Source organism: Phoenix dactylifera, chromosome 1 (genome assembly GCF_009389715.1).
Source record: "Phoenix dactylifera cultivar Barhee BC4 chromosome 1, palm_55x_up_171113_PBpolish2nd_filt_p, whole genome shotgun sequence".
NCBI classification, from domain to species: domain Eukaryota; kingdom Viridiplantae; phylum Streptophyta; class Magnoliopsida; order Arecales; family Arecaceae; genus Phoenix; species Phoenix dactylifera.
In genome coordinates, this window is record NC_052392.1 from 39,148,000 (window position 1) to 39,173,644 (window position 25,645).

A 25,645-nucleotide genomic window follows, 5' to 3' on the forward strand; every position below is an offset into this window, starting at 1 on the left:
CTTCAGGTATGCCTTGCTTCCAACTCCAACTAACCTTCCATTCTATCTTGTTTGGCTCCCAAGCAAATCAATTGCTTCTCCCCGAAGCTTTCGTCCGACACCTTTCTTCTCTCTGTGCTTATAAGGCTGCTATTTTACCCTTCATATTTGGGGGAAAAAAACCACAATTTTAGAAAATTCTTTTCCATTTTTTAGTGCTTTCTTTTATCCTTGTGGGGACTGGGGAGCACAATCTGGTGGTTGTTTTATTCGTTGGGTTGGGGGTCAAAAAGTAGCTGCGAGGTGGTGGGGTGGGACCGAACCCGACCCGAACTAGACCCGACCCGGATCCGAATTTTTTGGGTTGGGTCTGGGTTATACATGGTTCCGACCCGACCCAAATAACCCGTTGGGTCAAAAATTGTAACCATGGATCCGACCCGATACAATCTTCAATTGGATCAGGTCTAGATCCAAATTTAGGATCCGAATAAGAAACCGAGTCAGATCGGGGTCACTCAAGACTTGATCCAACCCATTTGCACCCCTATTTGATACTGCCTCAACGACCATATATATGTTCACTACAAACTGAAGTTGAGGCTCAAGTGCATTCAGAAAGAAGTAGAGCTCAAGTATATAAATATGATCCATAGTGCTTTTATTGATGATGACGATGACCCTATGATCAGATGACTTGTAAGCTAGCAACAAAAGTCGGAGCTTGATGAGCCAGATTCGCCTCCACGACCGGCCAGCTTCGTAGCCAGCGAGTCTAAGGTCGATGCAGGGCAATGGGCTAAGCACAATATTCCACACATTCCTATAGCTGATCAGCCACAGAAGAGCCAGTCACCACATGACTCCTTATCCGAGACATCCTCTTAAATATATGATCGAGAGATGATTAAACGAAGCCACTACGCTACCCAGTCGACTCAATTAGGAAGGCCACAGCCAGACAGAGAGGCAAGAAGAATAAGAAGGCGGCTGCCCACCAGACCAAAAAAATAAAAATAAAAGGCACATGCAGCCCCAATGGAGAGTATCGAGGAGTCTTGGAGCAGCAGCGATAACATTTTTAATGGTCATGAATTTGCTGGCCACGGAGGAAGGACAAGAAAAAGGTGTAGGATGATTTTCGATACACCAGTGATTCCCAATTTATGCATGCAACAAAATAAAGACTATGGTGGACGATATGGTAGAGCCCGCAAGAATACGATTGCATATAAAAGACGAGCTCCTCAAAGTCCTTCAGGAGGACACGATGCAACTGCAAATGACCTCGTACGTGGAATAAAATCTATAAACATATCAGATTCTGAGTCGTATATTGAATCTTATTATTTATACCCACAGACAGCCTATGACCCATATGAATAAGCATATAGATAAAATGTATATAAGGCATCTTTCAGTAGCTACTACCTTATGCAGCCCGAAGCATCTCATGGGTCGAATTTTGCTGCCGAAATATTCGAATGGCCCCCTCCACCAACATATTATCAGCCAGAGGACACCATCTCAGAGCCAAAGCTCCAGAGAAAGTACTTATAATCCGGCGCGCGTTCTTTATTAACATACAAGACTACAACGCCGCTTGGCTAGAGGAGTGGATTGATATACCTCCTCATTATACTGATGATCCGGATATTTACGAGAGGCTACGCTACTCAACCCGATTTTAGATAAACTTTAAAAATATGTAATTAATTGTATCTTAATTTAAAAATATTATATATTATTCATTTTATGATTTGTATCATTTTAAAGCAATAAAATGCATCATATAGGATAAATCGAGATCATAGAAATATTAAAAAACATCAAAAAAATATCAGAAAAACATCATATTAGCCTTAAATTCATAGAAAAACTTTGTGAAAAAAAAAAGAGCTACCTTTGAGACACTAGTTTGATGCTTTGATTACAATGAGGGCCAATTTTGGCAGTTAGTGAATAATTCTTTCAAAAATAAAAGAACAAAAGTTCATCATGTCACCTTATACCAGTTGACCAGTAGAATTTGCCAGCATGTAAGAGATGTGGTTTAGAAGTAAACAAGATTAGCAATAACACATGCAAAATTCAAACTAATTTAGCATATGGAGGACCAAGGTTCTGATCAGTTGGCAATGGCTGAAACAAAATGGCACTTTAGGACAAAAATGTAGACATTCATTTCCAAAGTTCTAAATTATATATAAACTAATGATTGCAATTAAGATAAGTAATGCTAGGTTTCTCTTGATCTTTTACATACTGTGTTCCTTTCCCTTCTCTTGATGTATCATTTTCATCTTTGCTAATAACATATACCCAAACGAGGAAAACTAGCATATGCCAACATTATATAGACCTTGAAAGAGAGACGAAGAAGGTTGCAAAACTTTCGCAATCATAACATCATTCCTAGCACTCACCCTGGAAAAAACAGGAAACAATTAGAACAAATACAATATGTAGAACCTCCTTGAACAAGAATGTTACATCCAACAATGTGATAGAAATTCATTTATACACACTATAAAAAGAGTAAGTGATTTGATCATTACCAATTGGCGGTATCCAGAATGTAAGACACAGAATCGATATCAATTTAGCAAATGGTCAGGAAAGAGAAGCATGCTTCAACTATGAGTTCAAAGAATATAAATGATCAGCACATAAGTGTCCTGTTCTAAATGGCATTATTAGATATTACAATCACAGACAAAATACTTCGAAGTGGAAAGTTCAAGTCAGCCCAGAAAAGTTGCTAATGCACCAATTTTTCATCATTTCAGAATACTACATATGATAGAAAGCACCCAATGTCCAAGAATAATCACCCTTTCTTATCCTGCAACCTTTTTATTGATTAAAAATGATCAACTAAGATCTCAAGGAATCACTTACTACAGATATACAGATATGAAAGATGATTAAAGATGTCACCCAATGTCCGGTCATTCCAGATCACATACTACAGATATACAGATATGGATATTTGGGCCATGAAAAGACAATTCAACCAGGAAAACAAAATTTGATTAACTTTTGGACATATAAGTGTTATAAATAAATGAGTTTCAAACTAAAAGATGAAGACATAAACTAAACTTCCTCCAGGATTGCTTAGAAAGATGCCAAAGATGGAACTATGTTAAAAAACATGCTCAAATTTGGACATGATAGAACATTTGAGAAGGCGATAACCAACCAAAACCAAGATAATTAGTTGCTTCTCAAAAGTTCTATAACTACTCCGAATTTCAACAAGCAGCCGAAAAACTCACCATTTGCAGAAATGAAATGTTCATTTCTTGAGTAACATCTTTCTGAATTCATCATTTGATTTGGGAATTTCAGTTTCTCCATCAATCTTTGCTTCCTTTTTACTCCACCCAAGGGGTCTTGCAACAGCTCTGGGTGCTGCAAAAGTATTCTTTCCCATGAGTTTCACAGTACTTCCACGCCTCTCCTCAACTGTCCCCTCAGACGACTCCACCAAGCGGCTATGGTCACTTTTAAATTGGGCTTCTTGGCCTGCAGAACCAATAAGCAGTTGAACAGGCCAGTAAAGTCAACAAGCATACTTTGGAAAGTCAACTGGCCATTTATTTTAAATTAAATATTTAATGATACATAATACACAGGAATGAACCTTAGGCAAAAAAAATAAAACAAAAGAAGTATAACCGATAGAAGACGATCAATTTTCGTTGGAGAAAAAAGGTTGCAAATAGCTTATGAAACTTTCCCTTGAACCTGCATGTCAATTCTTAGTAAAATTGTTAAAGCACAAGGAAAATTTCAATGAATAATCACAAGGTTGAAATAGTAACCTTCCTACCATGAATAACCTTAAAAGTGTTTGAGTAGTTCAAAATGTTTAATTTACTTCTTTTTTGTATATTTTTGAACATATTAAGATATCACGAGCAATAAGAAATATATAATACCACATATATAATGACAAGTTGACAACCATAGTTATAATATGACCACAACATGTAGCAGCATGCCAGGCTAATGAATCAAAGGACCAGTTTAGTTCTCTATCATGCAAACGTTGAGGGATTTCATATTTTACTAATTAGCCATATGCAGTAATGTAAAGTTGCTACAAACCTAAGAGACTACAGGCTCAAATAACATCTAAAAAAGTTGAAAACTATATATGAATAATTGGGAATATTCAAACTCATCTCAACTTCATCCACAAATTGACTCAAATTTAACAAGGTTGGAAATATCATTAATTAGACAAGAACTTGACTCGAAAGAATATTCTTAAACCAACTCCTTCAAGTCATAAAACGTTGTCTAACACCAGCCAAAACATCTTTTTTCCTTTTTTGTTTCTTAAGCTAGCAAATAAATGAAATTTTGACTAGCCTAAAAAAATAACCTGGATCAATTAAGTCACAAGTTGATTCAGATTTCAAACCTTGGTATAAACAAAGAAGGCAGCAAATAGTATGGGAATGTTAGGGGCATTTTTTGTTTCCTTGGTTGGTCTCCACTTATTGTTGAAGCAAATTTAAATCGCTTCAACAGCTCAAAGTAGGATCATTTACCATTTCTTTTTACTGCAAAAATGGATCATCCTAGAGGCTCCACTAATTCTGAATGCAGGTATTTGCCCGACACCGATCGTACTTCACATGCAACCATTAGAGTTGGCCAAAATCTTATTCATGCTAAATCCAATCTCAATATACAGCTTTCATGGAAACTAACTGCAAACAATAACACAATAGTGAACCCTCCTTCAACTCAAGGATAACAATGGCATGCTTTTCAAATGGCGAGACCTATGCCCTCAATTGAAGGCCTAGAATAGGCGAGGTGCACTAGATGACAGGGATTTCCTCCAGGAGAGTTCCAACCTAACACCTAATCAGCAACTGAAGGCTATAACTAGCAATTAGAAACTCTCCCTAATTTTACTGAACTCATTTACATCTAGCTAAATCTGTCATGAAGAATAGCATTGCTGGTACATGCAAAATTCTAAGGACAATCTAAACTGATTAAAATAGGTCCACTTTGCAGCATTAGTTTAAACAAAAAAATATGAAGAAATTATCTTTAGGTTTCTGAGTAAGCACAGAATCTTTCCATCTTTTCCATAGCTCTCAGGAAACAAATATCTACATTTTAAAACAAAAGCTCCACAATTAAGTAGATCATCCAATGCCCTCAAGTGCTCCATTCCCTTAAGCAATTACAAAATTCACTCTCTATTTTAATGCCATAATGGGTTACAGCTCCATAAAGCAAGATATAGCACGCTTAGACACAAGTTTGATTGCAACCAAGTAAAATTTCGAGCAGATAAAGGAAAACATGAGCATGTTCAGTTTTATTTAAAAAAATTGCAATATCTATATTTGGAAAGGGCTAAGCATGTGGAATGAATTTGATTTTTATCAGGTCATTCAATGTTTTAGAAGACTGTAGGCAGTAGACAAGGAGCAAAGGGCTTCCTAGCACCTATCGTTGGATCAAGGATCAGTTAGTATCATAAGATTTAGATTTATATTAACCAACATAGAAACCCTTGGATCATAATTATCAAGCTTATCATGCTATTTACGTAAACATAAATCCATTTTACATAATTTATTAGCTATCTCTTTAGAATTACTTGCTCATCTCTAATAGATTCAAGCCTGTAAAATTGGCAAACTTGTTATAAGTTCTAACTTCCAAAAAGCAAAACTAAAAGACAATTTGGAATTCATGGAATTAAGATCAAAAGGCACTTTTCATATTTTACAACCATTTGTTGAAATCTGATTCTTTATTTTCTAAATATTCTACCTAAAAGTATATTTGAATTGATAGGTTATATAGAAAAATGCTAAATAATTAGACATGACACATGTTCCATCAGACATGCTATAAATGGATTTATGAAGATGGAAACTAGACTATTTATATATCAAAAAATTTAAGATCCATGATCTAATCCACGATTCAATCCGATCTAACCTCCTCTAAGATTGATGACTCAATCTCAATCTTAACAACATTGACAACAAGTATAAAATGGTGGCCTAGTTCGGGGCTCCCACTAGTGAAAGGTCCACGGAGGATTAGAAGTATGCAGCCTTACCCCGGCGTGCGGAGAGGTTGTTTCCATGAGTCAAATGCATGACATGGAGCAACCTTACTGTTGCACCAAGGCTCATCTTTCACAACAAGCATAAACTATAGAATATTAATTTGTAGTGATCATCAATTGAGATATTCCAAACAAAATGACGGCATACTATGATCTTCAAACACAACTAGAACACTAGCAAAGATTATGGCAAAATATTCAAGATCAATGTCATGACATGTTGTCAACTATTAAGTGAAATGACTTAATTCACGGACATAAAAACATTAAATCGTACAAATTTCTATGGTAAGTTATATTTCCATGGAACCTTTCTTGCACGTAGTTCATCTTCCACAAAACAAATCAAGGAAAAAAGTCTCTCAAAAGATGAAACCTTTTGTCATTAAGATTGGGTTTCATCAAAAACATATATCATATCTACATACAAGGTGTCTAATGCCAATAAAGTAGACTAAAGAATCAACAATTTTATAAGGAATTATACTTAAAAGAGTTTTATTGTCACCTCACCGCAAGAATTGAAACAGGACTCTCCAAAAATTCCTTGAACTCATCAATGAGGCTTTATAATGAAAAGGGTATTGAGGTACAACATATTTCCACAAGCCAAAGAGGATTTTCACGTCTTCCTATGATATTAAGTCAACTAAATCAAAATGTTGGTATGCCAAGATAAGCTATTGAGCATTAATCATTAGGATTTATGCATACTTGGTCAGCAGAATGCATGGTTTGTAGTGAGGCATTTCATATGTAGTCTACATCTAATACCCACATCTTCTGTTTCTTGTTTTCCAATTATCTTCTCTAGCATTTTTAAGTCTTTTAGAAAAATATTCAAGGCTTAACTTTAGCCTTTAGGCTCACATATCACCTTGCTAGAAGCTTATCGAGACCCAAGAACATGCCATAATCATCAAGGACCTGCAACTTAGGGATTTTAATAGATCTAATTTTAGTTATCATAATGCTACAGTAACTGTGAACGGTACCATGCCTTTGATTAGTTTTGGGATTTTGAAATAAAGTTGAGTTAGATTTTCATATTTATAACATCTTGACTGATCTATCAACATTATTTTTTTTGAATGAAAAGAGTTTTGCAAAAATTAATGGCTCATGAAGTTGATACCCCATGTGAGGCATAGATCTAGTCTGTGATTCGTAAGTCACCAGAACAAACCCAGTCCTATTCCTTCCTATCCCTTGAATCTTTCTTGCGATCATTCATGTTCTCTTCTTTGTTTTCTTTATTTTCGTACATCAGAAAAAAAATTTCCTTTCATTTTCTCGTAGAGTATCACATCTTTAATTCTATTTCTATTAATCCTCAACCAGTTAGCCACCAAGCTTTGATCTTTGTTGCACATATCTATTATATGACAGCTATTCAAATCCCTAATTGTGTTATTTTGGAAGTAGTTCATCTCTAAACCCTAAACCCTATAACTTCAGGATGGATTCTCTTTAACTGATTCCTCTTCCTTACAGAATTTTTTTCTCGATGGTCCACTTAACATGAAAAAGTCCAATCTGCTTTCAGGATGAACAGCAAGCCGTTAGATCTATTCCTGATAACCTCCAAATTCTTTCTTTCCCTAACTAAGCCCTAGTCTAATATATTTTTAGATTCATCTCAGCATCCACTATTTTAATCAGAATTTGGGTCAATTTTAATCAGAACTTAGGTCTAAAAAGAATTTACCAGCAACCTATAGGTTTCAGCATTGCTTCCCTAGACCATATACACTCCCAACATAGATTTTCCGATGTCAGAGCCTGATTAGCTTGCAGGACATTTGTGCCTCTTAAACATCAAAAGTTCAAATGAAAGTCTTAATTTAGTAGCATCTGTTATTATGCCACATGGGCACTTCCACGGATTGCCCAATTTATGTAGTTTGTTGTTATTTTAAACTTCACTACTTGAGTTACTATTTGTCACATATACATTCCTAAAGAACAAGACTTGATAAAATTATAGCTAATTAGCATACCACGCCCCTTTGATGAACTACCACCAGTAGTTGATCTCTTCTGGCTTTGCTTTGGATCTGAGCGTGCAATACTTAATTTCTTGCCTAGCAACTTCTGCCTGTTCTTTGCAATGGCTGTTGCAAGATGTCCCTCATCTGAAAAGTCCACATATGCCAATCCCTGCAAAAATCCAAGAAGGAAAAAGATGAATTTAAATGTTTGTGTGCAAGAATAGCATATTAACCATAAATATTTCTCATTAAAAAAAGAAATTAAACATTAATTATGTATATTCCTTCAGTTTCAAACAACATAACCAATATAAAACAAAAATAAAACTGAAAATATATTTTTCACTGGCTATACATGTGTGCCCTGAAGAGGGAGCACCAAGGCTTCCTCCCCCACTTACAAGAGAAACATAGCATGTAGGTGAGGGTATACGTGCATACGCATGAAAACTTGCCAGTTGCAAGGCACATGTACATTCATGACGGCTCAAGTGGATCAGATTGAACTGTCTTCACAACTGACCTGAAAATGACCCACTATCTGAAGTCCTATAGTTCAGACTAGAACTGAAAATCTTGACCTAATTTAGACACCGATCAGATGTCCATCATGTGAAATCTGATCCAACCTCAAACCAATCCAAAATTTACAAAGTAAACTTTCCCCCACCAATCCCAGACCTTCTCAAATTCAAGATACCAATATTCTGTAGTATTAATTTCAATGTAGATAAATCAACAGTTACTGTTGTTTATGATAATATGCATGCGGATGTCATCTAATTTATGTGGAATCATCTCTTTGGTAATGTCTACATGTTATAAATATTGATCACTTACATAATATGTTAAGGATACAACCTAGCAACCATCCTAAAAAACCATATAAATCTTAAACCTGGTAGGACCTGATCGAATTGGATGTCAGATAGGTTTGGATTCAAAACTTTGACCTAATTTGGATGCAAATGAGAATTGTGACATGCTATTGCAAAATTTAACCGATATGCTTAATGACCAACATATTACGCACACGAACAGCATCAAAATTACAAAGAAAATCTCGTGAACTGCTTTTTAATGTCCCTGTATCAAAGAATATGCACATGCAAGTTCTGAAATTTCTCTTAAACCAAAAGGTAGCCACCCTATGCTTTCTCGGGGTTTCAAGCAATTGAGAAATTTATATCAGTTTTGTATGAAACTTACTAAAATGTTCTAATCAGTTACAACTAGTTGTCTTTAAATATATTTTTAGACAATGAAAATTAGGAATCCAATAAATAAGGAGCTTATATTAATGTATGAGAGGCTTGACAGCTGCATCAGGTATTGGCAAATTTTGGAGCATATTCAAAGATTAAAATATTGCATCTTTCAGATAATTGTTTCTTTTCTTTATCATAATCATATAAAATGTTTTAAAAGTTTCAAACGGTAACAATTGATATTGGAGCCTAGGCCCAGAAAAAAAATATAATATTTTGGAACCATGATGTGTATACAAAGATATAAAAATTTGTCATATATATCCATCTTGGCACAGACATGCGTTACATATATTTATACATATGTGTGTGTGTAGGTATATAGAGGCTTGACAGCTGCATCTAGAATGGAGATGGACAAATGTTTGAGCACATTCAAAGATTAAAATACTGCATCTTTCAGTGAATTGTTTCTTTTCTTTATCATAATCATATAAAATGTCTTAAATGTTTCAAATGGTAACAATTGATATTGGAGGCTAGGCCCAAAACAAAAGATACAATATTTTGGAAACATGACGTGTATGTATGAGAGGCTTGACGGCTGCATCTAGAATGGGCAATTTTTTGAGCATATTCGAAGATCAAAATATTGCTAGGCCCAGATCAAAATATCTTTCAGTTAATTGTTTCATTTCTTTATCATAATCACATAAAATGTTTTAAATGTTTCAAATGGTAACAATTGATATTGGAAGCTAGGCTCAGAACAAAAGATACAATATTTTGGAACCATGACATGTGTAGAGATATAAAATTTGTCATAGGTATCCATCTTGGCATGTATGTGTAGAGAGAGAGAGACAAAAAGTTGTCATAGGTATCCATCTTGGCACATGCATAAGGATACATACGCACATATATGTGCATGTACGTACGTACATATGTATGTATGTAGAGTAGTGCTATGGTGTGCCTTCCCACAAAATAACAATTGTGAGGTTGGTCCTGACAGGACAACAGGGCCAGCACCGATGATCCAAGACCTTGGATACGATCCACTACCTTTAAATTATTTACATTATCTGATGTAGGGACTCTAGCTTGTGCATCAAGTGGTCAAAAATGAATAGTTTAAATGACATGAAACAATGAATGCTTTTGACCATTGGATGCATAGGCTAGGAATCTCTATATCACATGATTTTTTGCAATAAACAATTTAGAGTTAATAGATCACATCCATAGGTTGATCCAAGGTCGGCAGAACCGATACCGGACACCGTACTTATTTTCCAGCGGCATGAATTGGTACGAACCCGCACCGTGCCGGGCTGGGCCTGTACTGACAAAGAGGGCGATGCAAATCGTAGGAGAGAGAAAAAGAGAGAAGGAGGAGAGAGTAAGGAAGAGAGGACGCCGATGGATGGTGGCGGAGGCCAACGCCTGAGCGGGAGGCAAGATCGCGGCATGTTTCTCTGTTTCAAACGAAACAAGAGTCCGGTCGCGACCTCGCCTCCCACCCATACGTCGGCCTCCGACAACCTCCGCCGGCCTTCCGCCAACATCCACATTCCTCCACCGGCCTTCCTCCCTCTCCCTCTCCCTCCCTCCCCCATTTGCTCTCTCTTTTCCTCTTTTTCCTTATCCTTCTCTGCCTCTAGCAACGGTTTTCGTTTTCTTTGCTGGAACCGTACTGGTGACCCTATGGTACGGCTCGGAACCGCCGGAACCGCCTAGTTCAGGATGGTTCTACCGACCCTGGGTTGACCATTAGTGCTAGCCCCCAGACAATAGCTCTAATCAGACACATTCATATGCTTGTGTATGTATTGATGTATATATGCATGTGCATCATATCTGTCTATACTTATATAATGTTATATCATGTTCCACAGCAGCTTCTTGATGTGTTTAGACACTTACTTTTTCCGTTCATATAATTGTGCATGATATAGTAAAAGCCAAACTAGCATAAGCATACACCCCTACAGTATAGTTGGGGGTATTTGGACAGTGTATCAGAAGAGACATTTATTTTTTCATCATATGACACAAATGTTAAATTATCAGATCCCCATACATACAACATATGTTTGTCGGTTAAATGAAGGCATCTTATAAGGAATATAATAATTTTGAGGAATGCTAGTGCTCCATGAATCAGTATAAGCATTTGCAATAATGTGTATGTGGATTTTTTTTGAAGAGAGAGAGAGAGAGAGAGAAAGAGAGAGAGACCCTTGATTTGCCAGTGAATTTGTCCCTTAACAATCTTATAGCAGTCACTCCACCACAGTCGCTGAAGAATCTCTGCAGATGCTTCTCATTTGCCTACACAAAAAAGTTGCCTCAGATGTTATATGTTATTTTAAAATAGGAAGAGTCAACAATAAAAGAATAACTTGCCTCAAGGCTGATGTTTGAAATAAATGCTGTGCACTGATCATTGTAAAACTTGGGCTTGGATTCCATGGATTTGGAATTTCCTACGGCTTGCTCATTGGTGGCAGTAGAGTCAGCAGTCCTCAGTGAAGTTGCTACTTCACCTTTATCAAGTGTGGTATCATTGGCATTCCCAGTTGCTTTATTTTGATCTACATCGGATGCTTCCATACATTTAGGTGCAGTATCTTTCTTTCTCTTTGCAGGAGGCTGCTTATCACTAGACGTTTTAGCCATTTTCCTCTTTTGCGGGGTGTTTGTTGAAACAGAACCATCTTTTTTAGAGGACAGCATCATGTCCATTTTGGATTCTTGTTGAGCCTTGAATATCTTGAGCTCCTGAAGGCGCGGTGTCACCTATGATAACAAATGAAAAAACCCAAGACAAATATAACAGATAAAACTTTCACAATGGAGAAATAACAAAAAATATTGACAGAATCCATGCCATCATAACAATGGCAAGGTATGCTTACTGTAACTTTACATGCACAATGTATGATAGGTCTATTCTCTCCCAACTTAATATGTCGTGTACTTTCTATTAATTTTAAATGTAGTTAATCTATTGTTGTGGCTACTAGCGTTATATTAAGTTAATTGTTCCGGTTGCCTCCATTAAGTTTAGAGAAGCAATGAGAGAGCAGGGTTTTGGTTTTTTCTTTTTTGTTTTTTTTGTTTTATGCATGCACACGCAGGAGGGTGGGGATTGGTCTCTCTGCAATTACATATAAGAGGTGGGCTAGAAGTCACCCTCATAAAAAGATTTTTTTGAGGCTTATATCAGTAAAAATTCAAAACAAGAACACACACCTCCCTCAAAATCCCTTATTTCTGTCATTTTACCCTAGTTCAGCTAAACTAAAAATTAAATAAGCTTCTGAAGTTGACTATTTACCCACAATTACATAAAATGTTTTCCAAGTTACGGCAAATGTATGCAACCATGTGCAGAAATTTTTATTACTTTTTTACATGTTCATTCGTAAATTAAGTAATCTAACACATTTTGAAGAGTACCTGTAAAGATCCTTCAAGGAATAAAATGGTAATATAGTATGTGTATGCAATATTTCCGATTGTAAAGAGGTATATATGTAAGTCTCAGATCATAGACGAGCATATATGCATGTTTCAAGCAAATATATATATAAGTTTAACCTTTTGAAAGTTAAATAGGTAAACAAGCACTTTTTGAAGGGTATGCATGCATAACAACCAAAAAACAAAACTGTGATACTTACATGCTCACCCAAATTGATAGAAACTAATTTTTGGCTAAACAAAAAAAACCATACAGATTAGAAACTGATGTTGAGTATTGCAATGTTTTAGAAATATATCTAATATCAGAAGTCAGACTTATTTTTAAGGGGGGAACAACCTAACTCTGATGAAGCACAAAATTTGCCACTACTATATGCACCTATAGCTGTACTTGCATCTCTTCACAGCCGCTACTGCCAAGGCTAAAATCAGCAAACCTAGCACTTGCAAAACCTTGCATCTTTTGATTCAGATGGCATGGATATGAAGTGGGATGCAGCTGGGAGCTCATTATGTGAAAAATGTACTGGCTCTTTGGCTGCACAAGGGCATGGGAAAACCACTAATTTGAAATAAAAGCAAAATCATTCAAGGGTTTAAAGGAAATGGAGTTGACAGGGATGTTTCTTTCCTTATTCTTTCTATTTGTGTTGGCAGATTGGTTTTAAGTCCATTTAGAATCAATTCTTCAGGTACAGATCTGCTTACTACAACTTGATCAGAATAAGGTCATGTTTTGGTTGATAGTTTTTTGAACCAATTAGAGTCCTACCTAGCCCATTGCCACCTTTCAAGTTCTGCATAACTAATTTTGGCATGCCTAATCCACTCACAGAAGTCATCATATGCTCATTGTTCTACCAAAATAGATGATAATTGTTGCTTAATCATATATCAAACAAAAGTACTATAGTGAACTTCTAGCATGTTCATGAAATTATTATCCTTCAAGCATTCTTTTAAAAGCTTCATCACATTTCGACACATTTACTCAAGCTACAACCTATACTTATCTTCTCTCTCGATAGTCTGTAGCATCAGCATGTCTATACCATAATATATTTACTCATTAGTTCTATTGTGCAATTCTATTCACATACAAACAATAGTTATCTCTTCTAACACCAACTTAGTGGCATTATCTAATCACAATCTAATCTATTCTGCATCAAAAATTTTGCAACCATTCACTACCTCAGATACAATATCACTTTTCCCCAACCACTTGCAATGTTGTTAGAATCAGGATCAAGTCATGGATCATTAAGAGGGTAGCATCAGATCATATCATGGATAGAATTGGAGGCAGAATTCTTTCTTGTTTCTTTCAAAAATTTAAAAACATAAAAGCATTTGGGAGAGTCAAATGTGAAGTAGACAAAAGCCATACATATATGAAGTCTAGAATCTACCATCGTAAGCCCATATATAGCATGTCTAGTAAATCAATGTTATTTCCAATCATCAAACATATTTATATACTCTGCTAGGTAGAAATTTTAGGAAAATAATCAGAATTAACGAATGGTCATGAAAAATAAAGAATTTCCTCAAGCTTTTACCTTGTGAGCTCCAATATTTCTTTTTTTTTATCTTTAACCTTTTAGAAGTTATAAACCCTAATGGACTTGTTCTTATATTCTCAAATCTCAACACTTTTTCGGGTTCAAGAATAAATAACTCCAATAGTCAGATTATAGAAAATGGACTTCCATGTAGTTTAATATGTAAAAAACGTGATCAAGTTGGATCTTATTGTTGAAATCGGAAAATGAACTGTGAGTCATACAAATGGCTTAACATGATTCCTATGAGCTATGACAACATCATGGTTTTGCATTATGGTTATTCTAAGTAGTAGTAGCTTGAATGTATTTCTTAAAATGCCTGGGTACATTGAAGTGGTTAATATTGGATTTATAAGACAATTTTTTGGTTCCAAGATAACAAGTTATCAGGGAAATATTTATAATCCAAATATGTCCATAGACATCATTATATGATGAAAGGAGGTAGAACCATAGTTTTATTGTTTGGAAGAGCTATGGAGCATGTATAAGAGTGGAGTACTGGAGTGAATCCTTTCTTTGCGAGAGCTGGTATTCAAATAGGGTGAGTCCCCAATTAATGAGTTTGTATCTTTACCTACCATGTTTAATCAACAAAATTCCCTCTTTTTTAGATATTCCCTTTTATTTTCGCTTGTTTTTTCTCATAAGATCGAAGTGATTACATATATGACCCACCTGAGCGCAATCCAAGCATCAGGTCCACATTCTTTAGGGCTATATTGATGTGGATCACAAGATCCACAAAGTGGATCATAGTTTTTTTAATTTGAAAAAAAAAAAAAGTGACTTTGCTCCTTTGAATTTGAACTCTTGTATGAGTCCATTTTAACTTTTAATTACATGGTACAAACCAATAAATTTTCATAATAAAGTACCCACAAATTATAGTTAAATATCCTTAAGGGGCTACCTTTGTTTCTCGCCAACATCCCAGCGATGTGGAATATGCTTTGTGATGTCCATTATGAGCTAGCACTCAATTTTTTTAAGGACATTCCAGGTCCATCACTTTCAAGGACACCTCATCTCATCCATGCACCTATTTATAACATGATTGAGTTGAATTGTGATCTGTCTATCGTAAAGGATACCGTCGCCAACTTGTAACAATTTCATAATAAGTTACTATGGAAAGGCATTTTTTAGTGCTGCATAACAAAAGAACTTCAATAACATTTTGAAATAAGAAAGCATTTCTGGGAAAGAAGTGTCTGCTAACAGTCAATACGAAGTGCTTCTTGCAAAAGGTTAACTTAAAAAGCTGAACTTGTGCAAGCTACAAAAACTATCATTTTGCTTATATTTATGTAAAATAACGACTTTATTTCCTTAAAAAAAATATGTTCGCTCACCTCACAGTGTATACATTAGAGTTGCACATGATATATGTAAATTTAAATTTAGTTGACTCATCATTGACCCAACACATATGAACACATGATTTTGTGGGTCATCTTCAGGCTATTAATTTAAATTGAAATCTCTTGAAGCTAAGTCTAAACTCATCTCTGCTGAAACCAAACATATTAGGAAAAAAAAAGGTTCCATTTTGTGTAACAAAACACCAAACAAGTGAAGAAATGCTGCTTTTCAAAGTACTTTAAATAGATTGCTTCAAAAAAAGCTCTGTTGGGAAAGCAGTATGATGAAGTGGAAATGTGCTTATAGACATTTTAGGATCAACAGATGTTAGTGAAGTGGCCCAAAATTAGCATGGAGAGAGATTTCATACATATGCAGGAAACAAATAACATTGAGGCATTAATCATTCTTTAGAATATTAAGCACTGATGCACTAATATTAAGCATCTCATACCTTTTAGCAAAGAAAAAAGTGTATTATATGACATATTGTCACATAAAACATTGGCACTAAGAAACACACGTTCAGAGATATATCACAAAAAGTAAAGAGTGGTAATTCGGAATGTAAGTATGCAAATCCATGCCATTAGGGCTTAAACCTGAAAGATTATTTGTTGAGCAAACCCATAAAAGAGAGAATCATCAAAGTTAAGCATTGAAATTTAGCGCAAACCAGTTACGAGGGCAGCCCTTAGAAAGTATTTGAGCTTCACTTGGAGTTCTTTATTTTCAAAATCATAAGTTTACCCTTTGGCTTGATTCAACATTTTAAGTTTCAGCATTCATATTTTTAAGGGCATGATTAGTAGTTAAACAAAGAAATTCAAAAAGGAAAACTTGGAAAATTTTAATGATACAAGATATTTCAAATCCATAATTGCAAGGTTTTATATATTTCAGTGCACATCCAAACACCTAGTTATTTAAAATCGTGAATTCAACTTTCATAAATATGCAGAACTGACAAAATGTCCTGATCTTGTAAATACAATTGAAAATTAGGTCGAGCTTGCTCGGGTTTTCTCGTTGCTCAGGTCCAAATTGATAAATAAAAATCAGGCTTTGGACCAGGCATGGACCCAGAAAAACTTTTTTCAAGCTTCAGCCTAAACTCAAACCTACCTGCTCCGAAGCCCAAATGGGCCAGACTGGATTGAGCTTGACTGGACTGAAAGGCTAAGCCGAACCAAATCCCAAACTGCAATCTCCTCTTATGCAACAACAAAATAAAAAGGCCAAGCCATCGCTACCATTGCATCTTCCGATCTCCTTCCCTCTAGCTTGCGCAAAACAAAGGGGAGAGAGAGAGGGCAGTGGAGGGAGAGAGAGCATGATATGCCATACCAGCCCGAACCGGATGGAGCATACCATGCCGTACCGGTTCGGTACCGACACTCGGTACGCCAAAAAAATCTCGTACTATATCGTACCTATACTGTACTAGTGTGATACTGGTACGGTCCGGTACCAAGACAGCGACCTTGAGAGAAAGAAGGAGAGAGGAGAGGAGAGATGGACCGATCAGGAAAGAGAAGAAATCTAAGAGCGAGAGAAGAGATTGAGAAAGCGGGTGGGGAAGAAGAGAGATCAAAAGAGTCAAGAGAGGACATAAAGAGAGAGATCATGGACTAGAAATTGGTGCTTGAGGGGGGAGAGGGGAGAGAGAATAGTAGAGAGATCGAGATGGATGGGGGGAGAGAGAGGGGCGACGATTTGGGGCTTGTTAGGGATGGTGGATTAATAAGTTTGGGGGCAGGTTAGGGCCGAAGTTGGGCCTTGAGTCAAGCTTCAGGCCATGCCTGCTTTTACTTAGGCTCTATAACCCAAGCTCAAATACTCTCAATTCAGTCTCAGAATTCAACCTAAAGCCTATTTGGCTCAACGTACCTCGGGCCAGCTCGACCCATTTCCAACCCTACATGTAGTAAACAAATGTTGCTTTGGTTTCAATAAGCAAAATAGAATTAAATTCATAAAGTCAAGATGAAAATTGATTTTGACCAACTCATTATTTACAATGGAACTAGTTTAAGTTACAACATGAAAACAAATAAAATATTTTAAAATCAAAGAAAAAATGGATGAAAAAGACAAAAAATTTTGTTCAACAAAAAAATATATCTTGGCTATTATAATGCGAACTCTGGGGTTTCGACTCCACCCTAGAGTTCGACTCTATTTTTATTTATTTCCCATTTGAAGCAAGAGTCCCAGTACCAAAATTTTATCCCCTTTTCTCAAAGCATTTATCATTTGATAGAAGTCCGTCAAAAGCCATGAATACCTATCTTCTTTAGTCTCCAAAAGCCACATCCCTCCTCTCCTTCCATTACAGGGCTCCAGTTCATAGCATATTCACAATGCTAGTGTCTGTCCGTGCATGTGTATATAACTATAAAACATAAAAGATTCTTCGTTCAAACTCCAAAAGTTTTCTACTGCTCCCTGCATTCCTCGTGTCTTTATGTTGGGAAAGGAAGCACTGACTTCTTTACTATTACAACTATTACACCAACAGACTGCCCTTAGGTTGTTTGCAATCTATTTGGTCAAAGCCACAAAATTTTGGAGATAGTCCTGTCCATTTTTCTTTAAACAATATGAGTAATCTGACATGAATGTCATCTGCAAATGAAGAAATAAATTTGCTTATTTAGAGAAGAACCATTCGCCATAATGTCACCAAAAAAAAAAGGCTTCAACTACAACTATCCTAATGAAACAACTAAATCGCACCACCAAAAGCCCTTTTAAACAATCAAACAATATGATTCATGTTTAATGGAAAGTACTTAACAGAAGAATAAATGGATTATTTAACAAAAGTAGCTAGACTCTTAACTACAGAGATCACACATCTTCAAGATAACTTGCCATAAATCAATATAAATTACGCAAATTTCTAGAAAAAGGTATACCTTTTTAACTGCAAGATCAAGATCATCTAAAGTGCCATACTCCCTTTCAAATTGTAGCCAAGAACGGCATATATCCTGAATTATTCAGAGCTTCAGGAAATTAATATTCCAAAAAAACAAAATAAACTGACAGGAAAATGTAAGGTCAAGCAACATGAATCAGATGCTCCATTATAGATACAACCATGGTCTGCCATACCGGTCGGTACGGATCGGTACCGGCCGATACATACCGGTACCGGATCCTACCAGTACGGTACAGCTGCATATTTCGGTACCGAACTGTACCGACCCGTACCGGCCTGTACCGACCGGTACCGATGCGTACCGATCCGGTACCGGACCGAAGTCCGTACCGGCTCCAAATTTTTTGTTGGCTTTTAGCCCCATCGGTACAGTACCGGTTCGGCTCGGTTTGCTTCGGTACAGTCGGTACCGCATACCTTGGATACAACAAATTAGTAGCATTCAAACTGCAAAAGAAAATGCAGAAAAAGAAAATGCACATAATAGGTTTTTGCTAGAGCATAAAAGCAAAAAGTTTACCTCTGAACCTGTTCCAGGAAATCTCTTACTATAGCATCTCTTATAAATGAATCTTGCTTCATTTATGTGACCCATTTCAATTTCCATCGCTATGTAGGATTGCCAAACTTCCAACAGCGATCCACTAAGAAGGAATCACATTAGTCAAATAGGAAAGATCAAGAGAGTGAACAATATGCAATAGTTCTAATTTTGCAAGATGAAAAGCAGGAAAATAGTGGGAAAGAAGTTCACCGAACAAGGTAGAATCAAACCTTTTCTTTAACAAGCTTTCCCACACCCCACGAGCTGCAACCATGTCTTTTCCAAGATTAGCCTCTAAACGAGCCCAGTATTTGTGCAGATGCAGTAAATCATCACAGCTTACAAGTTGTGGAGACAAGTACTCAACAGCACGCTGCAATTATGACAAATCATGGTGCATATCAAGCAACTGATATTTGATACAAATATTGTGGAGAAATTATGCATTAACTAATAGAAAAGAAGACCTGAAATGTTTCCCTTATTAGAGCATAGTCTAGCCCATCCTCTTTTGCACCAACTATAGACATCCTCCTTCTTAAGCCATCAACTCGTGTGAGAAACAGATCCAAATACTACAATCACCAAACAAAATGCATGTTCAAGAACTTTCAATATTTATCAAATAAGCACAACAAAATAAAATGAATATAAGTTTTTCAAATGCAAACAAATCACTTTATTGAAGGAAAAATGACTCAATATGATGCTTCGCTAAAAATTCTCTATTTCTTTTGATAAAGGATTGCCATATTCTTGTTCGTATACCTCATCATTAGCCATATTTTTCACTTCTCAAGCACTATTCATAAACATGTAACCACGTATTCATTCGTGTAGTTTTGGATGTTTGATTATGCTCACATTTCTAGAGGTATAATTTGCAAATTTCATCCCAAAACAAGATGCAGCATCTTTCTTATTGTTAGTTATTTAGGGACCTCAAGTAGTGATTCTTGCTTCTGAAAAAGTGGATGTTCATCTTCTAACATATTACTTTCTTGATGCTTAGTTCTTCTATCAGTCACAGTTGTTCAACCTTGCCTACCCAAGTAAAATCCCATTAGTTAATTTTATGTCAACCCAAATTCTGAAATTCTCCACTTCATCTCAAATTAGCACTAATCTTGGTTCAGCTTCATGCTCAAATGAAATAGTTGTATAGACCTTATTATACAACCACTTCTTGACTTCCATCAATTTTAGTCTTCTCAAAGCCTAAGGCCCTATTTGGGAATGCTTTTGGAGCAACCAAAAGTGCTTGAAGCCCAAAAGGCACTTATGGGTGATGTATGGATGTTTGATAAAAAAACCTGAAACAGCTTTCTGGTCCTCCTAGATGCTTAAAAACCTCTACTTGGCAAAAGCTCCAATTTGGAGTATCTCCTCAAAAGCGCTTTCTAAAGCTTGTTGCAAAGCTATTTGTATAAAAAAAATACCCCTAAACTTTGTAGTTATTACATTATTTAAAAAATAATTACATTGTTTATACAATATTTTGATTAAAATAAAATATATAAATTATACATTAACAATACTTTATACTATGTTATATTAAATATGAAAATAAAATTATAATATAATAATAGTATAATATTATACTGGAATAAATAATATCACATTCATATATTTAACTAATACTATATTTATGTAATAATATATTAATATACAGAAATAATAATTATCACATATTACTATAACAATATGTTAATATGTAATAACAATAATTCTATGATATTATATTATTATATTACTATATTGGAATGTAGATTGTTATATTACAATATATTATTAATATATTATGCTAATATTATGACAATATAATATAATATATTATATTATATTATTATACTAAGATGACAATACTATGTTATTATTGTTTTTATATCATAACCATCATAGTATAATAGTACAACAATATTATGCTCTCAAAATGTTACATTATTATATTACAATTTTATATTATTCTAATATTATACTATTTAAAATAAAAAATTTATAAATTAATATTATTTTATAATAAGATAGTACAAAGAGTTAAAAAACTGAAATTACTATGCAATATCTTTTATTATCATTTCTTACACTACAAGCACGTTGTCAGTTTGGTTACCAAACAGATGTCAAAGTTAGTATTATCACATCTATCAGTCAACAACTACCAAAGCACCTCTATCAGTCAACATAATTCACATCTTGTTGCAAAATGACCAAGGCACAAGACACTGATTAGAATTTCAGCCCCAGATAATGTGATGGCTCGAAGTTAGTATTATCACAGCCCTGGGTGTGAGAACTGAACTCTATCACAGAAGAATAATTAATAAGCTTTGTCTGGCATATTATGAAGTTATCCTGAGACGACCACTCAAGCACCCCAAAATGACTCTGCCACACTTCTTTGATAGTTGAAACATGCCTTGCATAGGTGAAACAGAAAAGCAGAGCATGTTTAAGAGAAATTCATTCAATTATTTATTGCAAATGGTTATCAGCAAAGCAAGACTGATCATTCACAATGCTTCCGAGTTTTGATATTTACTAGTGTCTCTCTTTATCCTCCATTTTCACTTGACATCAACAGTACCATAAAGATGCAGCTGAATTAAACCATTGTCTGGCCACATCTTCCTACCATATTTAATAAAAAAAGATTCCTGTACTTAAATACTTGTTTCAACTGAATTTATTCAAACAGCTGACATGATCTTTCAGATAAATCAACGCACACTCAAGCTTCCAAGCCACTCAGCAGCCGTGTTCTCTAACAAAAAGTTAATAATGAGGACGATCTCAAAAAAGATACACATGACAGCAACATGAATGGTGGCATCTAAAACAACCAGATCTGACTATGTTTACATGGTCCACAAGCATCTCATCTTCATGCAAGGGGGAAAAATCATTCCTATATCCATCAACTTCATATTGATTGGTTTTGTGATCCAAGGCCCAGACGATAAGCAATTGACAATTGCATCTTCCTAGTAGATTATCAAACTTTACATTTAGGAAATGAAGTGTATTAATTTGAAGATTATCAAACTTCACATTTAGGAAATAAAGTGTCTAAGTTTGATCCAATTTGAAGCAAGGCATCACTGTCTGCAATCTCTGTTGGTATAAAATAGTTACTCCACCTCCCTAAGTTAACGCCACATGTACCACTCTAGTTAGCAAACAAATCATCTCAGGAAAAATGACAAATCAGTAATAGATATGACAGTCCTACATAAAACCAAATTTCTGAATAGAAATCAAAAAGCCAATGCTCATATATGGGGCAACTTCTTGATCATGATTATGGTTTCATTAGCAAAATATGGCATGTTCTTGGTTGTTATGGTTTCATTAGCTGATATCCGTTATAATTACAATAACTACTAGTATGGAATGCCAAACCGACCCGAACCAGGCTGTTTGGCCCATATTGAACCAAACTGACGCCGTCCCGGGATGGTTTGGCCATGCTGGTTGATTCAGCCTATAAACTATCCACCTCCCCCGACGACTTCTCTCGAAGACTCCATAAAGTTCACCATTCCTTCTCGCGCTCAGCCTCAGCTCGAAGAAAGACCAATTTTGCCCTATATCAGCCGCTCTCTCTCCCTTTCGATGTTGATCACTGCCGATGAAGATTCCACAGAATCCTTCATTCCTTCTCATGCTCAACCTCAGCTTGAAGACCGATCATGCCCTAGCTCCGCTACTCTCTTTTGACACCAATTGCCGCTAACTAGGTAAATCCCCCCCCCCAATCCTCTATCTCTCTCCTCCCTCCCCACCCACCCCCCCCCCCAAATCCCCTCTATCTCTCTCCTCCCTCCCCCCCCCCTCCTTTGGCAGTGATCGTTGACCCCCTTCTCCCTCCCTCCCTCCCTCCCTCCATCCCTCTTCATTCCTCATCCTTCTCTCTCTAGCCCTCGTCGTGGGCCCCTCTCACCCTCCTCCCTGTCCCTTGCGCCCTCTCCCTCTCCCTAGTCCAATACGTGTTGGATCAGCACAGTACAAGACCGTGTCGTACCGAACCAGTCGCTGGCTAGTATGCCCCGCGATATCGGTTAGGCAAACCCTGACTAATATAAAACATGACACACCGCAATATCCTTTTTACTTATCTACAATAAATGTGATGTCCTTGATACTGGCAGATAGTTTCTGGACAGATAAAGATTAATGTTTGATTTTGCATCCACAAGTTAGTATGTCAAAGTGCTATAAGAGAGAGCCAAAGCCTTCAATTTTACATTACCTCTTTGAAGCTTGGGAATGCATTTTGCAGAGACTGCTCAAAGACCTGAAATAAAAATAAATTGTAAAAATGCAACTTTTCTTGTTAAAGACAAACATGATAATTATAACTTCAAATCCAACAACATTTTGCACAATTTCCCAATGTAGCACTTTCATGGAATCGGAATTCACAAGCACAACCCTCTCTGTATTCCGTCAGATCATATTCTGTGGCTAAATACCATTGTTGGCTAAAATGGTCTTTCTAGTGGTAAGGATTATGCAATTACTTTTGCTCAAAAAACTAATTTCATTCAAACAGAGCACAACATGATTTGAAGTAGCTTAGCAGTCATGTGAATTCAACACCATTACTTGCTAACTATTAGAACAACCGCTAGATCCACTTTTAAAATCAATCATGCAATAAGCATAATGAAAAACCAAAAAATTATAGTACAAGTTTGTCCGTGTAGAAAAAGATTTTATGCCTCAATATTCAAGCCTCCCATAAAAACATGAGCTGATTCATCAGTTTTAACTGAACAAATCACTGCATTTAACTGATAAAATAGTATACTGATGATAGAGAAAGATGAGCAGCGAGTTCAAAAGATGAGCAATCACAATTGTAGGTAACAAAACTGCAAACTAATAAAATCTGTTCATCTATCGTTAGTAAAAGAACTCATCAATAAAAAGTGACTGCTTCTATCCTCAAGAAAATACTAAACCCAAATTTTCAATCAATCAACATATTCTAATAAAATGCAAAAAATTGCAAAAGAATGAAACTTACTGCACTGAGCTCTTCCTCAGAAGCATGAATACGTTCCAAAGAAAGCAAATAGCGGACCCAAAGTTCACCAACCCATGTGCAGTTTCTTGTGGCTCTAGAATAAACACTTTTGAGAACATTAGGAACCTGCAAGAAAAGATACTCTTTTGTTTCAATGTAAAATATACCAATATCTAATCTAACTCAAGGCAGGTTGATTAGAAAACCTTCAAGGTTCTGTCCAAATAGGTGGTATATGCCAGCCACAGATCACTTGATATAGGAAATTCTGCAACAGCACGTTCATAGAGAATTTGAACACGAGCAGGGTCACCAGAAGACTCCTCAAACTTTAGGTAGTTCTGTTCTAAAAATGATCACATGAATTCCAGCTTACAAACAACTAAGAAGGTACTAATAAAGCATTTCCATGCAGAGACTTAAAAAAAAGAAGAATGCTGCAAGATAGTTAAATTATATATCAACGAAACATCACTACATGCACAGAGATCATGTGCCAGCAACTCAGCAGATCACTGAATAGTTGAAAAAGAGGTGTAAGCTGAAATAACCGAATTCTTTGTGCCTTAAACATACGCTAGTGTCCCTCTTTTCACCAGCTCTAGCTATTTTTTAACATATCCATCTAAATGTGTACTCTAGGACCTTATATGACATCTTCTGGTTCAACCAATTTTCATCTATTAGTTCCTAATTTTACATCCAAACCAGAATCAGCATCTTTGCTGATCTTATCTTATGATCTTGCTTCCATGATGCATAAGAAAAGCTGGTTTAATTGCAACATTTATGTAACATTATCCCATTAAGTCTGTTATTATATATCAATTGCATAGCTGCCATTACGTGTCTTTTGCATGTTACCCGAATAGTATGAATTCCTCTGCTCCTTATAATAAAAAACACAAAGAACAAGAAGAAGAGTGATGTAACCTGATGCAGCATTAACCAACTTCTAACCTAATCAACTGAAACTGCATCATCAACATTAACAATGTAACATAGCATGCAGAACTTCCTCATAAGGACCTAATGTCAAACATAAGAATACGAGAGCTTAGGAAATCCTTCAAGCAACCCAACAGTTCATGAAAATTTCATTGTGCATGTCAAAAACATTAGCAAACTAGTTTGAAATCCAAATTATCCATTGTGGTCAACTGATTTTCAACCCCTTCTCAAAAGTTTAACTCTGCAGCATTAATCAACTCCTAAACTAATTAAGCGAAACTACATCATCTTCATTAACGATTTAACATACCACACAGGACTTCTTCATAAACAATTATTCTCAAACACAAGAATACAAGCTTAGGAAATCCATGATGCAACCCAAGAGTCCATGAAAAAACATCACGCATGTCGGAAAAACATTAGCAAACTAGTTTCAGTTTGAGATAC

The 25,645-nt window shown here is 35.9% G+C and overlaps 1 protein-coding gene across 3 annotated transcripts in view; it reads right to left on the reverse strand.

The window, feature by feature from the left end:
• Positions 1–2,122: 2,122 nt before the first annotated feature.
• Positions 2,123–25,645, reverse strand: part of LOC103706092 (squamous cell carcinoma antigen recognized by T-cells 3) — a 32,354-nt gene continuing 8,831 nt past the window's right edge. For all 3 annotated transcript variants that reach the window (XM_008790091.4, XM_008790093.3, XM_008790092.3), the window contains exons 6-17: positions 24,451–24,585; positions 24,245–24,370; positions 23,465–23,509; positions 19,680–19,787; positions 19,443–19,585; positions 19,189–19,312; positions 18,643–18,717; positions 11,706–12,098; positions 11,538–11,630; positions 8,098–8,257; positions 3,261–3,510; positions 2,123–2,406 (exon numbers count right to left, since the gene is read on the reverse strand). In XM_008790091.4, coding sequence (XP_008788313.2) covers positions 3,281–3,510; positions 8,098–8,257; positions 11,538–11,630; positions 11,706–12,098; positions 18,643–18,717; positions 19,189–19,312; positions 19,443–19,585; positions 19,680–19,787; positions 23,465–23,509; positions 24,245–24,370; positions 24,451–24,585 — 1,632 coding nt within the window. In that variant the 3' untranslated portion in view covers positions 2,123–2,406; positions 3,261–3,280. The remainder of the gene's footprint in view (positions 2,407–3,260; positions 3,511–8,097; positions 8,258–11,537; positions 11,631–11,705; positions 12,099–18,642; positions 18,718–19,188; positions 19,313–19,442; positions 19,586–19,679; positions 19,788–23,464; positions 23,510–24,244; positions 24,371–24,450; positions 24,586–25,645) is intronic.